Source organism: Pygocentrus nattereri, chromosome 4 (genome assembly GCF_015220715.1).
Source record: "Pygocentrus nattereri isolate fPygNat1 chromosome 4, fPygNat1.pri, whole genome shotgun sequence".
Lineage (NCBI taxonomy): Eukaryota > Metazoa > Chordata > Actinopteri > Characiformes > Serrasalmidae > Pygocentrus > Pygocentrus nattereri.
The window spans coordinates 20,998,884-21,014,689 of record NC_051214.1 but is presented as its reverse complement, the minus strand read 5'-3'; the positions used below and the strand labels follow the sequence as shown (position 1 = coordinate 21,014,689).

The 15,806-nt window shown below is 43.9% G+C and overlaps 2 protein-coding genes across 2 annotated transcripts in view; both read left to right on the top strand.

Moving 5' to 3' along the window:
- The window catches only part of LOC108415822 (E-selectin-like), an 80,602-nt gene that overhangs the window by 55,325 nt on the left and 9,471 nt on the right, over positions 1–15,806 (top strand). The gene's annotated exons all lie outside the window — the stretch shown is intronic.
- Positions 8,986–15,491, top strand: LOC119263235 (E-selectin-like). Its single transcript, XM_037537873.1, has 11 exons — positions 8,986–9,124; positions 9,238–9,292; positions 9,412–9,798; positions 10,075–10,182; positions 10,346–10,537; positions 10,655–10,828; positions 10,938–11,123; positions 12,191–12,370; positions 12,481–12,597; positions 13,239–13,357; positions 15,392–15,491. The coding sequence occupies exons 1-11, from the start codon at positions 9,122–9,124 to the stop codon at positions 15,467–15,469; spliced, it is 1,599 nt and encodes a 532-aa protein (XP_037393770.1). The 5' UTR covers positions 8,986–9,121; the 3' UTR covers positions 15,470–15,491.

Here is a 15,806-nt window from a genome sequence, read left to right as displayed (position 1 = left end):
CCAGTCTGCCAATCCAGTGGCACCACCCCCGATGTCCACGCAATGTTGAAAAGGCATGTCAGCCAAGACAGCCCCACAACACCCAGAGCCTTGAGGAACTCGGGACGGATCTCATCCACCCCTGCAGCCCTGCCGCGAAGGAGCTTTTTAACTACCTTAGCGACTTCGGCCTCAGTAATGGACAAGCCTATTCCCGTGTCCCCAGGCTCTGCCTCCTCACTGGAGAACGTGTTGGTGGGATTGAGAAAGTCCTCAAAGTATTCCTTCCACCGCCCAATGACGTCTTCAGTCGAAGTCAGCAGCACACCATCTCCACTATATACAGTGCTAGTGGCACACTGCTTTCCCCTTCTGAGTCGCCTGACTGTTTGCCAGAATCTTTTCGGAGCCGACTTAGTCACTTTCCAAGGCCTCACCGAACTCTCCCCACACCCGGGTTTTTGCCTTGGCAACGACTGAAGCCGCAGATCGCTTGGCCTGTCGATACCTGCCAGCTGCCTCTGGTGTCCCACAGGCCAACCATGTCCAGTAGGACTCCTTCTTCAGCTTGACGGCATCTCTCACCTGGGGTGTCCACCACCGGGTTCGAGGATTACCGCCCCGACAGGCACCAACTACCTTGCGACCACAGCTACAGTCAGCCGCTTCAACAATGGAGGAGCGGAACATGGCCCATTCTGAGTCAATGTCCCCCACCTCCCCCGATATCTGGTCAAAGTTCTGACAGAGGTGTGAGTTGAAGATCAATCTGACAGGTTCTTCTGCCAGACGTTCCCAGCAAACCCTCACTATACGTTTGGGTTGGCCTGGTCTGACTGGCATCTTCCCCCACCACCTGATCCAACTCACCACCAGGTGGTGATCAGTTGACAGCTCAGCTTCTCTCTTTACCCGAGTGTCCAGTACACATGGCCGCAAGTCCGATGACACGACTACAAAGTCAATCATTGAACTGCGGCCTAGGGTGTCCTGGTGCCATGTGCACTTATGGACATCCTTGTGTTCAAACATGGTGTTCGTTATGGACAAACTGTGGTTTGCACAGAAGTCCAAAAACTGAACACCACTCGGGTTCAGATCAGAGAGGCCATTCCTCCCAATCACACCCCTCCAGGTCTTACTGTCATTGCCCACGTGAGCGTTGAAGTCCCCCAGTAGGACAATCGAGTCTCCAGGAGGAGCACTTTCAAGCACCCCTTCCAAGGACTCTATGAAGGCTGGGTATTCTGAACTGCTGTTCGGTGCATAAGCACAGAGAACAGTCAGGACTCATTCCCCAACCCGAAGGCGTAGGGAAGCTACCCTCTTGTCCACCGGGGAAAACCCCAACATACAGGCGCCGAGTCGAGGGGCTATGAGAAAGCCCACACCTGCCTGCCGCCTCTCACCATGGGCAACTCCAGAAAAGAAAAAAGTCCAGCCCCTCTCAAGGAGATTGGACCCAGAGCCCAAGCTGTGTGTTGAGGTAAGCCCGACTATATCTAGCCGGTATCTCTCAACCTCGCGCACCAACTCAGGCTCCTTCCCCGCCAGTGAGGTAACGTTCCAAGTTCCAAAAGCCAGTTTCAGCAACCGAGGATCAGAACGCCAAGGCCCACGCCTTCGGACACTGCCCGATCCACAATGCACCGCACCCCTACTACTGCCCCTCCCATCGGTGGTGGGTCGATGGGAGGGGGGACTCATGTAGCTCCTTCGGGCTGGGCCCGGCCGGGCACCATGAGTGAATGCCCGGCCACCATACGCTCGCTGGCGAGCCCCTCCCCCAGGCCTGGCTCCAGGGTGATCCGGGCAGGGTACACAAGTCCTGTTTTGTTGTCCTCATAGGGGTGGTTATGGATCACACTTTGTCTGGCCTGTCACCTAGGACCAGTTTGCCATGGGAGACCCTACCAGGAGCTTTTGCTCCAGACAACATAGCTCCAAGGGTCCTTCAAGCACACAAACCTCTCCACCACGATAAGGTGGTGATCCATGGAGAGGAGTTCTGAATATGTCTTACAAATTTCTTTGCCTCTGCTTCTTCACCGTAATTGCGTTGAACAGTGTTACGTAAGCACAGCAGTGGTTACAGCCCACTGATCCATATGTTAAAATTAAGAATATTAGATTAGATTAGATTAGATTAAATTAGATTAGATTAGATTAGATTAGATTCAACTTTATTGTCATTGTGCAGAGTACAAGTACAGGGCCAATGAAATGTAGTTAGCATCTAACCAGAAGTGCAATATATAACATTATTTACATAAAGTGCGGTGGTAACAGTGACCAGTGCATAAATATAACTGTTATATACATGTGTGTACAAGTGAAATGTGAAATATGTAATATAAAATATGAAACATACAATACAAAATATACAGTGTTATATATGCAGTGTTATATGTATCTATATATCTGTGTATTAAGTTTATATACAGGAGTGTACATATTGAATGTATAGTATATAATATACATATATACATAACATACATAAAGTGAGATATGCAGTAATATGAATGTAGGTTATTATATACACATACGTATACAAATATAGACATGTAGATGTAGTAGATACTGTACAGATCAGGGAGCAGCAATACAAATGAAAGTTGTATGAATGAAGTCATCAGTGCAGAAGGTGTAGGAAGTGCAGTTTTTTTAAAGTGACTGTGTAGCGTTCGTCAGGATAACCGCCTCAGGAAAAAAGCTTTTCCTAAGCCTGCTGGTGCGGGAGCGGAGGCACCTGTAACGCCTGCCAGATGGTAAGATGCTGAAAAGTCTATGATTTGGGTGGGTAACATCTTTGATGATGTTTCTTGCCCTGCCCATGCAGCGTTTGTAGTATATGTCCTCGATGGTGGGTAAATCGGTGCCTGTGATGCGCTTCGCCGTTTTTACTACCCGCTGGAGTGCTTTGCGGTCAGCAGCGCAGCAACTGCCGTACCATACAGAGATGCAGTTGGTGAGTATGCTCTCAATGGTACAGCGGTAAAAGTTCACCAGGATATTCCTATTTAGCAGACCCTCTAGCTAACTCTGAAAGTAGGGGGACACAAATCGGACAGTGAGAACTCCAGCTATAAATAAGGGGAGAATATAAAGTCACTTTACAGTCATGTTATTTGACGTGCTTGACGTGCTTGACGTGCTTGATGTGCTTGACGTGCCACACTACATGTAGAAATCCCAAAGGGGGTCCCTCCAGTAGCAGCAGTACCTGTACTCCACTAATAGCACTGATATCCTGCTATTCTCCTCAGCATGTAACACACCTTCAGAACAAAGCTTCCTGTCTTAAAGCTGCAGCCAGAGAACAACACAGTGGTTGGCCTGTTTATGAACAAAGCTCAATGTCAGTGACGTTGAAATCAGTGAATGTCAGTGAAATCATGTTTAATTCTCTGAATGGAATTTTCCTTTCAAAGGGAAAGTATTTCCAAAAGTATTCAGTCATCTGCCTTCACACGCATATAATCTTGAGTGAGATCCCATTCTTAATCCATAGGGTTTAATATGTTGGCCACCCTTTGCAGCTACAACAGCTTCAACTCTTCTGGGAAGGCTTTCCATAAGGATTAGGAGTGTGTTCATGGGAATTTTTGACCGTTCTTCCAGAAGCATATTTGTGAGGTCAGACACTGATGTTGGACGAGAAGGCCTGGCTCTCAGTCTCCGCTCTGATTCATCCTAAAGGTGTTCTATTGGGTTGAGGTCAGGACTCTGTGCAGGCCAGTCAAGTTCTTCCACACCAAACTTGCTCTGGTGCGCAGTCAGGTTGGAACAGGAAGGGGCCGTTCCCAAAATCTCTTGATGCTGAAGCATTAAGGAGTTCCTTTCACTGTAACTAAGGGGCCGAGCCCAACTCCTGAAAAACAACCCCACACCAGAATCCCCACTATACGCCTCAGCATCCACTGACCCCGCGCTGTTATTTTACATGAGCTGCTGTCATTCCCAATTAATATTATATAATATAATATAAAGTTTGTTATAATCCCACTGACAGTTGACTGTGGAATGCTTAGTAGTGAGGAAATTTCACAACTGGACTTGTTGCACAGGTGGCATCCGATCATGGTCTAAAACTTTTCTTGTGACTATATATATATATATATATATATATATATATATATATATATATATATTATGTTGCACGCTTGTAGCATACGTTGGCATATTTTCCGCGCTGGAAGAAGCCAAAGTCTGTTGCCACGGTGATGCTACACCCCCGCCCCTCCCCCTGCATTGAGAACGTCGCAGCAGAACCACGCGCTGAGCCAGGCTACTAGCTATCCAATCGCCGAAACATGGCAGCGTCAGGGAAATGTAAAGCCAAACGAAAATATGAAGATGAACACAAAACCTTCTTACCAGAGTGGGAGGATTTGTATTTTTTATTGAGCAGAAAGGGAAGCCGTTCTGTTTGATATGCCAAACATCGTTATCCAATTTTAAAGCTTACAATCTTCAGCGCCACTTTACCTCACTGCACGCCAACGTGGTTTAAAACTCATCTTAAAAAGGGAGAACTAACACATTTCCAGTCTGTGTCAAATGCAAGTGCCCAAGCAGCGAAGGTCCTAAAAGGGAGGACTGCACACTATGCAACACTTCTTGAAAGTCTGCAACAGAGCTTTGAGGACAGATTCCATGATCTACAGCTGAAAATACCACATTACATTCCTTGTTAACCCTTTTACTGCTGATTCAGACTGTTTGAAAGCCCCATTGGTGACAGATGAAGCTACATCTCAAATGGAGATGATTGAACTTTTTGAAGATGACAGGCTCAGGTCTGTTCTGAGTGAGGGAACCCTTGAATTTTGGAAAATCGTGCCTGTGGAGAAGTATCCCAATGTAAAACAAGCTGCACTAAAGCTCCTGTCAATATTCAGCTCAACCTATGTTTGTGAATCAGTATTTTCCAGCCTGAAATGTGAAATCAAACCATTGCTCTTTTCTTACATGTGAAAGCCAGATTTGAAATGGATTGTGGAAAACAAAAAATGTCAGAAGTCCCACTAAACTTATCTATATGACAGGTACGAAAATGGGTTTAAATACTATAAATGTTTGTCTAAATATAACCTGTGGCTTCTAGAAGTAATGAGCATGTTGTTCTGGCTCTTGGTGTCTGAAAGGTTGGCCACCCCTGGGCTAATCAGTGCTCCCTTTAATTCAATCAAGTGTGCTGTTGGTGGAATTAAATTAATCTCTGTGTGTAACGTTGGGGAGCGAGGAGGTGGACGCATATGCTGAGATAAGCGACTTTGATTGAGGGCAAATCCAGGGTCGTGTTTATGACAGTCCAGGTTCATATAACCAACACTGAGAGATCAATAGGCAGACATAAAGAAATACACAAACCAAAACACCTCCAACAGGACATACAAACAATTCAAATAAGCATACAAAGCAAACAAAGACTAGTAAGACATACAAAGACCAACACAGACCAGGGCAAACACGGGGCTTATAAAATACAGGGATAACGAGGGACAGGCGGAAAACAGGTGGCAACAATCAGGGGGGAGTCATGAAACAAGGGGGCTGAACTAAGAAGCACATGGATGAAAAAAGTAAAAAAGCACATGGACAGGACATGGAGGGGCCAATCGTGACACTGTGATGGCTGGAGTGAAATTCTACACGTGTTACAACTTTTGAAGAATCTAGCTGAAGTATATTTCCATTCATATTTAATGTTTTAAAGTTTGCCTGAATGATCAGGATCACTTAAACGGTCAGCCATGACTTCCTGATCCACTGTGGAATATATATGAGATGAAACACAGGCTAAATTCCCTGAGTCGTCCATCAGAGTGAGAAAGACCAGAGAAAACAGCAACGATGTACGCCAAAAGGTTGTTGAGCTGCACAAATCAGGAAATGACTACAAGAAAATAGCTAAACAGTTAAAACCGTTTATTTCCACTACCAGGTCAATAGTGAAGAAGATTAAAATGACTGGAGGTGTTAAGAATCTGCCAGGAAGAGGACGTTTTTCCTTACTGACCCCAGGAAAAGGGTAGATCGCGTAGACAAAGAATCTCCAAGGGTCACAGATGGGGATTTGCTGACATTAGTTAGGTCTTGGGGTCAGAATGTCTCTCAAACTAGAATCAAACACCACCTATTTAACCACAGGTGGTTTTGGGGGGTTGCCAGAAGAAAAGCTCTGCTGTCAAGAACAAACAAACACAAGCTCCTACAGTTTGTCAAATGTTACTTGAACTTTCAGTGGGACCGAGTTACATGATCAGATTAGACCAAACAGAAGTCTTTGGCAACAAACAGCAGAGGTGAGTTTGACATGGACACAGATAGCCATGCAGAAAAGCACCCCATCCCCATTGTGAAGTACAGTGGTGGGTCTGTGATACTCTGTAGCTGCTTTTCTTCCAAAGACCCTCAACAATTTATTTGGACACATGGTATCAAAGACACAATCAAGTACTAGCAGAAATAAAGTCAGAACCTCACTGTCTCAGCCAGGAAGCTTAAACAGGGCCATAGTGTGGATCTTCCAGCGGGACAATGATCCAAAACTCGCCTCAGAATCAACACAAAAATGGTTTACTGACTACAGATTTTTTTGCCATGGCTTCCCCAGTCCCCAGTGCCCAGGCGGCACGGTGGCGCGGTGGGTAGCGCTGTCGCCTCACAGCGAGGAGGGTGGATGATCAGGGTCCTCTCTGTGTGGAGTTTGCATGTTCTCCCCGTGTCTGCGTGGGTTTCCTCCGGGTTCTCCGGTTTCCTCCCACAGTCCAAAGACATGCAGTCAGGCCAATTGGACATGCTAAATTACCCCTGGGTGTGACTGTCTGTGTCTGTCTGTTTGCCCTGCGATGGACTGGCGACCTGTACAGGGTGTATCCTGCCTTCCGCCCGAAGACTGCTGGGATAGGCTCCAGCACCCCCCCATGACCCTGACGGAGAAAAATGACAAAAATGGACATAATGACAGCAGCAGTTATTATATATAATTATTATATATAATTCCTAATACAGCTGCCTCAGCTTTCTTATGTCTATGTTTCTGAAAATGCATAGAAAAACACAGATATTCTTACTTAACATTCATTTTTAATTATTTCTGTGTGAAATAGGACGAGGAATTCCGTCTGCCAGTTCGACGCTCCCGAGCTGGCGCCGATACAGTGGTCAATAGTAGTGTGTCACATCCTAGACTGGCTCCATCTCCCCTAGAGACCGTTTAGTTTACAGCTTGACAGGAAACTGGTGTCAGGCAGTGTCAACAGGCAGAACTGCAAAAATGCAGTCACAAGTGGTGCAGAAAATCAGGGATGTTGCAATTCTGGGAGTCCTGGACTTTTTTTATAGAGTTGTTCATTTTTATTTTTAGAGTAATTCATTACACGTGAATGACAATATCCTGGAGATATTTTCTTTAAGATTGTGTACTTTCTTTTTACTGTAAGTATGATGAGTGCTGTATTAAATATGATTTGTGTCTGTATTGTGTCTGTATGTATTATATGATATATTCTATATATGATCATAAAATAACATAAAAAATATTGAATTCCCAAAAACTAATTTATGAAATAGTCTATCAATTATGGTATTAATTCAGTTTGCAAAGCTGGAGTTTAAAAAAATGGTTAAAAGCTACAGAGAAAGTTTTCCTAACAACCACCTGGAAGACCAACCCCAAAACTGCCCCCATCAGATAAACAGGACTTACAGCTTTCATCTTTCAGAGAGAGGAGAAAATCAGGCTGCTTCAGATCTGAAAACATCCACAGGTGTTTCTGTCCGTCCTTCCACTGTGAGAAGACCACTCAGCGCTGTGGGTCTGAAAGGATGTGTAGCCGTTTAAGAAGAAACTCACTGAGAAAAGAAAATAGCCAAAAAAGGAAATTTGAGAATCAAACAAAGCTGCTGGTATTTTTACAACAGTGAACTGACCTCTCCAGAGTCCTGACCTCAACATGTTTCTTTGATTACTTGAAAATGCAAAAAGTACAACCAACTACTAAAACTGAACTTTAGAGGTATGAAAAAAATCGCTGCAGATTTCTTTGAAAAAAACAGAAAGCTGAAAAGAATGGATGCTTAATATTTTGGCCCAATCCCATTTCTTCTTTTTACTGCTTGTTTTTGAGTGTCACCTTAACTCCTTGGAACTGAGTTGCAAGGGGAAGTAGTAGAAATCTTGCCCTACAAAATTATTTCATTAACAGCTACTAGCGCTGCTCTGTAGGAGACCCTACCCATCTGCCCTGACAGCAGAGGAGGGTAAAGTTCAGCTCCTCACTGCTGGGCTTTAGTTACATTAAGGGCATCATCTGTCTTCAAAGAGGGGGGCATTTATTTATTATCACCCACCACTAATTCTTCAGTGATATGAAGCTGAAGTCAGATATTCACCAGACTCTTGTTCAAATTTTCCCGTTCCGCCTTAAATGGTGCAGCAGTTACATTCTCGTGCTTCAGGCGTTAGAACTGCTGGACTATTTAAGGTGGAACTGGAAAGTTAGTTAGCTAGCTACCGAGACATTTGCATGCTATTAGTGATTTTTTATGCTTGTTGTGAAGAAAAACGACCAAAATACAGTGAAATGACATTAAACTAAGATGAAACAGTGATTATCGTCATTTCTTAATGGAGAAAATTCTCACATTTGTGGATTTCTCTGGTCTCTTGTGCTCCATCTTGCCTGTTTTTCTTTTCTTTCTCATATCTCTCTGTTTGGAGTCTCTGAAAAACCTCTGTTTGGAGGGTCATGTAGCTCCAACACTTCACCCCACCCCTCTATCTCAACAAGAATTGGGACACCCTACCCCTCGATGTGAATGTGCAAAACAGAGGCAAGCTTCCTGACAGGCTGTTTGCTTCCTCTCTTCCACAGAGAAAAAAGGAAAGTGAGAAGAGGAGAAAGTCTCCTCCTCTTGAGGAAAAGAGGAGGGTTTTTCTCATGAGTAGAATTCCTGAGCTCTTGCAGGTCAATGTCACACACATTCCAGGAAGAATGGACGCACGCCTGGTTGGAGGTGATTCATCTATTTAAACACAGCATCACAGCAGCTCTGAGCTCAGAACCAGACAGTTCTTTGACTGAGACGCATCACCTGTATTCTGTTCACAGTTCAAAGGATTACATCGCTGACAATGGTAAGTACATGGAAAGCAGCTCTTATGAAGTTCTAATCCATTTTGCTGGACATTTAGAACATTGAAGGTCAACGGACCATTAATTTCATGATAACTCTGCTTCATTTTTACAGGACTTTGACAAGACAAGCACCTTACGGTTTTTGAGCTCCTTCATCCTCTTAATAAGTAAGAAATACTCACCCACTGAATGTCATGTGTTGAGTGTATTGGATGTAATTTGTAATACAATGATGTGTCTGAATGAAAGCTTTAGCAAACTCCTCTCCTTTTGCTTCCTCACACAGTGCTACCTCAGTGGACCCCAGTAGCAGGCTGGTCCTACCATTACTCTAACACCACCATGGACTGGAATACTGCTCGTCAGTGGTGTAGGGACCGCTTCACGGACATGGTGGCCATCCAGAACCACGGCGAAATCAGCCACCTCAACACCAACCTTCCTCGAGTAGACGGATACTACTGGATCGGCCTCCGCAAGATCAACAACAGCTGGACCTGGGTGGGCACTAACAAGAATCTGACGGAGGAGGCCAAGAACTGGGCCAAAGGGGAGCCCAATAATGGACTGAACAACGAAGACTGTGTGGAGATCTACATTAAGAGGGAAATGGATGAGGGTAAATGGAACGATGAGTCCTGCACAAAGAAGAAGACTGCACTTTGCTACACTGGTAAGTGCGCTGGTTATTTTAGAAACAACACCATAAAAGAAGCATTTTTGATTGAACTTACTTCCAGTAAGCTTTAAGATTTCAAGAAAGGCATATTTTCAATTAGTCCTTAACAAAAATACACCTAATCCAGCTCATAAACTCATTATTGAGCCCTTCATGAGCTAAATCAGGTGTACTGGGGTGGGGAATAGTTGCTGTGGGTCACCAGGAGTAAGAAAAACTGCTTTAGTAAAGAAAAATAAGTGGTGAATAAAACGTCCTTTCTTCTCTCAGCATCCTGCAAGAAAGACTCCTGCAGCCACCATGGAGAATGTGTGGAGACCATCAACAACCACACGTGTAAATGCTTTGAGGGCTTCTATGGAGAAGAGTGCCAGCACGGTATGTGGCAGCGGTCAGAACACTGTCCAGAGTAACTTCTATTACCCACCTAAAGGGACAGTTCCCACCTATGAGGGCCCAAACCATAGCCAACTTCTACGATCACTGATTTTTCATTATTATCTGGAAGGGAATCTTTTAACTAGTTATTTCTTTTCTGCAGTTGTGAAATGTCAAGCGGAGGAAATATCTGCTCCTGATCATGGCAGCGTCAACTGCGTCCACCCTAATGGCAATTTCTCGTACGATTCTCAGTGCGAGTACACCTGCAATGAGGGCTACCAGGTCGTCGGCTCACAAAGAACACAGTGCAAAGCCTCAGCAGCTTGGTCAACCAAACCACCGACATGTGAACGTGAGTAGACTTCATTTAAATAATAATATTTTTTTTTATAAAAATTTTTTACCCTGACATTTCTTCACAATGCACATGCACATCAGCTTGATATAGTCTATAATTTCTGTCCCACAGCTTTTCGATGCCCAACTCTTGAGGACCCTGTGAATGGCAGGATGAAATGCAGTGGTGGTAGTTTTGGCAGCAGCTGCAGCTTCAGCTGTAATTATGGGTTCAACCTTCAGGGGGCGCCAGAAATTACCTGCACTGAGTCTCCAGTGTGGAGCCAGGAGAAACCTTACTGTGAAGGTAAGAAGCAGAACCTGCCCTCTAATAAGTTTATATATACATAAGCCAACGTGCCCAAAATCTTTTCTACTAACTGAACCATCACTAATGTGTACATTTGTTTTCCCAGCTATCAGATGCCAGCTGCCAGATGTGCAGGCTCCCCTAAACTTTGGATGCAGCGGAAGTTCGGACAACCACACAGTCAACTTAACCTGCTACTTCAGCTGTGACGAAGGCTTTGAGCTCCAGGGGCCAGCGAGTACTGAGTGCACAGTGACAGGAGAATGGAGCACAGCCATCCCAAGCTGCACAGGTACGGTAGAATATCACTCTTACACAACAAAATCTTACACAACTTATAGTTGACAGTGGAATGTTTAACCCTGAAGTATTTCTAGGCTAATAAAGTACATTTAGAAAAAAATAAACAGCTTTCTAGAGCCTCTTCCTGCATACAACTATTGGTTTTGCTGCTGATGTACTGTGTATGGGCATTTAAAGGCCCATAACCAAGGAAACAGGGAAACTATGGTCCATAGATAGAGTCCAATCTGCAAAACCAGCCTGTTTAGAATTCATTTTTGTGACATCACAGTCATACATCCACTCATACAGCCTATAGCAGTTCAGCCCCGTCCGCTGAAGTAGATGTTACACAGAGTGTTTCAGTCTGAACTGCTTTTTGAATAATTCACAACAGAGGCAATCAAAAGAGACAAGAGAAGATTTACATATACACACTTTAAAGGGGAATCATGGGTTGAAGGTTAGGGAACTGACCCGGTCACCGGTTCGATCCCCAGAGCCGACAATACGTGACTGAGGTGCCCTTGAGCAAGACACCTAACCCCAACTGCTCCCGGGGACCTGCAGATAGGGCTGTCCACCACTCCTGCCAAGTGTGCTCACTGCCCTCTAGTTTGTGTGCGTTCACTAGAGTGTATGTGGTGTTTCACTGCACGGATGGGTTAAATGCAGAGGTGAAATTTCCCCGTTGTGGGACTAATAAGGGTCTCTTAATCTTAATTTAATCTAAACGCATGGTAGAAAAAAACTGGTTCGTTCTAGAGAATTGATAGATTGGAAAATGGTAATACAAAATAAATTATGCCTCTTTTGGTACATTAAAGTCAAAAGTGCATCTCCGAGGACAAAAATAAAATGCAAAGACAGTTTAGGATATTAGCTCGTTATAATGAGCCATTGTCGGTGACTCGATTTCATTTATTGGATTAAAATGTTTACATCGTTTCCACATGAATGAAAATTACACTGATACAGTGTAACAGGCTGGTTATTGATTATTGCAAGTAAACTAATATGCTGAGAGCTTCTCTGAGTTTCATTAAAGTTCTCCCCCTCTCTACTGTCCCTCCACAGCAGTGACATGTCTGTACCTCCAGAAGCCGGACAATGGCCTCATGAACTGTTCCTCTGAGGAGGCCACCGTTGGTACTTCCTGTTCCTTCAGCTGTTTAGATGGCTACACTCTTCTCGGCGATGAGGTGGTGACATGTAACTTCACCGGTGACTGGTCTGGAGCAGCAGCTGAGTGTCAAGGTAAGGCAGTCAAACCACGCTTGAGCTGCCTGATTAAAAAGAGATAAAGAATGAAGCAAAATAAAGAGCCCATATTAATTCTCTTTAATTCTCCTTTTATTCTGGTCCAGTTCCTCCTGAGCCCCAGTTGAGCCCACTCTTGGTGACCGGCCTGACCGTAGCAGGAGGTGTTAGTTTGTCCAGCCTCGCTCTGGCTCTCTGGATAATGAAGAAACTCAGGCAGAAAGGTGAGCAGTTTAAATGTATTCATAAATTTTTGGTTCTTTTGGTAACCCAGTGATATGAAGGTGGGGTTAATCTTAGGCAAAAATATGTAAATAATGTTTGTAATAGTGTATTAATGTGAAATAACTAAAAACTGGTGTTAATTATTGTGGTGAATTTGATCTTATTAATTCTATAGTCATAACATTAATTTTTATCATATTGGTTATTATACTGTGTAAGATACTGGTTGAGTTATCGTGTGGGCCTCTGACTGAAATAGTAGTAGAACAATAGGGTCTCAGTCGAGCTGATGAAGGAGGCATCTGGACAGGAAAGGGGCCCCCTGAATGATTAATAAGGTCACATATGGGGTTAGACGACCAAGGTCATTTTGGAGAAGAAATTAGGTTAAATACCTAATTTGGTTTGAGAGCAGCCATACATCGAACTGAGGCTATCTTGACAGAAACCAGATGTGGGCTATACGTCCACAGCGGGTATAAAACCAGGAGCTGAAATGTATGTGGCAGAGACTATTGGCTGTTCTCTCCAAGCTGTTTCGCGAAGGCTTGTTTTGTGACTTCGACCTCTCAATGCTAATAAACATCTTTATATGCAAGAGACGGGTGTCAGCGAAGAGTTTGTTCCTACACCTTCACAGCATCGCTACTAAAGAAAGCACAAGAATTTGGCGTCATGAACCTCGGACTTGCTGTGGCCTGCAGGTGCAGACGACTGCCTCGATGCATCTACCTCTGCTCCTGTTGCCAGCAGAACAGGGTGAGTTTTTCTCACATGTGTGAGCGCTGGTCCATTCGGTGAGGCTGTGCTGTTCTGTTGTGCTGTTTGGTCGCACCGTTAAAGAGCTTTGTGTGGGTGTGCCATGCTGTCTTGGTTGTGGGTTTGCCTCTTCGTTCTAAATTTTGTTTTGTTGCGTTGTAATACGCCGCAACAGGGGGGAGTATGGTAGAATAAAGGGAAAAAAGAGCAGAAAAGAGTAAATAGAGTTAAGAAAAAGTTAATACCCTAGGAGTAACACTAGAAGTGGGATTGATTGACACCATGCAAGTGTAACGCAGATTAGGGTACTTTTATCTCATTAACAGTAAGTCATGTGTTTTCCATTCGCCACAGTGTGAAACTTGGGCCTTGAGAAATGTAATAGTCTAAATTTGGGGGAGAACTGGGCCTAGGGAATTCGGTAGTTAAAGGTAATAGAGCAAAGTGAAGGAACAAAAAGAAGAAGTAAAGTGAAGTGTAAAAAGGAAAATGAGGACATAAGTAAAGTGTAAAGAGAAATAAGGAAAGGAAAAGAGTAAAGGGAAAAGGGGCCGCAAATGGGGAAAAAAAGCCCTCTTGTAAGAGGCTGCAATAGGCAGGCCGATAAAAACCTTGATTATTATTAGTTGATTCCAAGGTCAGTTTTATAATGAGTTTATAAAACTGGAGTTTAAAGTTGCAAATCCGGTGTAGAAAGAAGCAACTCGCCTGTTGTTGGCCACTCGGGATTGATGCTGTCTTGTCGTAAGGATAACTTTGTCTCAAAGGTAGCATAAATTTAGGCTATAAAAAAGGATATGGAAAATAAAGGGAATGCGGCCATAAAGCATATGCTTCTAGGTTGTATGAATGAATGGGAAATGATCAATCCCTGTGTGTGAGAATTTTTATGTTGAATTTGTATGTGTTTTGTTGAAATAGTTTGTGTGTGTTGTGAAAAATCTAGTTATTCTTTTTCTCTCTCTTTCTGTGAAAAAAGGGGGGCCAGTTAACTTGTGTGTGTGTGTTCAGAGCAGGACTCTGTGTGTGCTGAGTGCCCCTCCTCTGCTTCTTTCTCAGTGTGTGCACTGCTTGTATTGTTGAAATTTTATGAGCCTCCAAGGGGACAGTTTAGAATTTGTTAATGTGTACTTTATGAATAAATCTATGAGCCTTTGTGGGAGCGAGGAGGGCCTGGGTTCGATTCCCCAGTCGGGTGGCCAGGGTCCTCTCTGTGTGGAGTTTGCATGTTCTCCCCGTGTCTGCGTGGGTTTCCTCCGGGTTCTCCGGTTTCCTCCCACAGTCCAAAGACATGCAGTCAGGCCAATTGGGCGTGCTAAATTGCCCCTGGGTGTGAGTGTGTGAGTCTGTGTCTGTCTGTCTGCCCTGCGATGGACTGGCGACCTGTCCAGGGTGTATCCTGCCTTCCGCCCGAAGACTCCTGGGATAGGCTCCAGCTTCCCCCCGCGACCCTAACGGAGAAGCGGCTTAGAAAATGGATGGATGGATGATGAGCCTTTGTAGGGGACTTGATAGAAATAAATTTATGAGCCTCTTATAAGGAGGACATAGTGAGATTAAAGTTTATAAGCCCCACAAAGGATGAATTAGGAGTTTTCATGAGCCCTAAGGAGGACTTTTATTGTTTAGGGTAAATGAGGAGAGTATTTGTTAATAAATTAGGAATAAAAACCATGAGCTTTCAAGGGGGATTTGATAGAAAATTTGCCTTTTTGAAAAGACACGTAAGTTAAGTGATCCCTATAAGCCCCTGAGATTTGAGAATTATTAGGGTTGTGTGAAAAGTTTTGTTCTTGAGAGTTTGGAAAAGAGGAGCAGTGTGGAAGTGATGTGCATGAGAAACTGTGGGTGCATGAGATATGCTAAGCTCCTGTTTTATGAGTGGTGTAGAATTGTTTAACTGTGGAGTTAACTGTGGGAGTGTGCTTGCTGTGCATGAATTGGGAGGTTTGTGCTGATGAGAGTGAAGTGGTTGGTTCTGTTCTGTGAAATGTACTGATGTTTTTGCTTGTTCTCTGCCTTATATGGGGGGAGGAGCCACAAGAGGAGGAGGCAGTGCGGAGAGTGTGTGACGTGGAGACTTACGGATGGAATTCTGACTCCAGCCCTTGATTCCACACGGATAAAAAAGGCCAGTTTTTTTATTCATCCACAGACTCTTTGTTTGAATGCATGCTAAATGATAATTGCTGTTTCTGATACACATTTTACTAGCTTTTGTGGAAAATAATAATAGCATTTTTTAGTTTGGGTTTAAATTGCACATTAATTTGTTCACATATGAGTAACTTAATGTATGCTGTAGTAGTAATGATGTTGTAGTAATTATTACAAAAAAGGGAGAAAATAAAGACTTGGCAACAGACTGAGCTATCCTATTTGAGGAATTGTTTGGTTCAAGGTTGTTGGTGTGAGCCTGATTGTTTAATTTGTTGGGGTTTTAATTGGA

Bases quoted from the DNA above. Each gene is read 5' to 3' on its own strand.
- LOC119263235 (XM_037537873.1), top strand. The intron at 10,183-10,345 runs GTATGTGGCAGC...TCTTTTCTGCAG, and splicing joins TGGAGAAGAGTGCCAGCACG to TTGTGAAATGTCAAGCGGAG. The intron at 13,358-15,391 runs GTGAGTTTTTCT...ATATGGGGGGAG, and splicing joins CCTGTTGCCAGCAGAACAGG to GAGCCACAAGAGGAGGAGGC.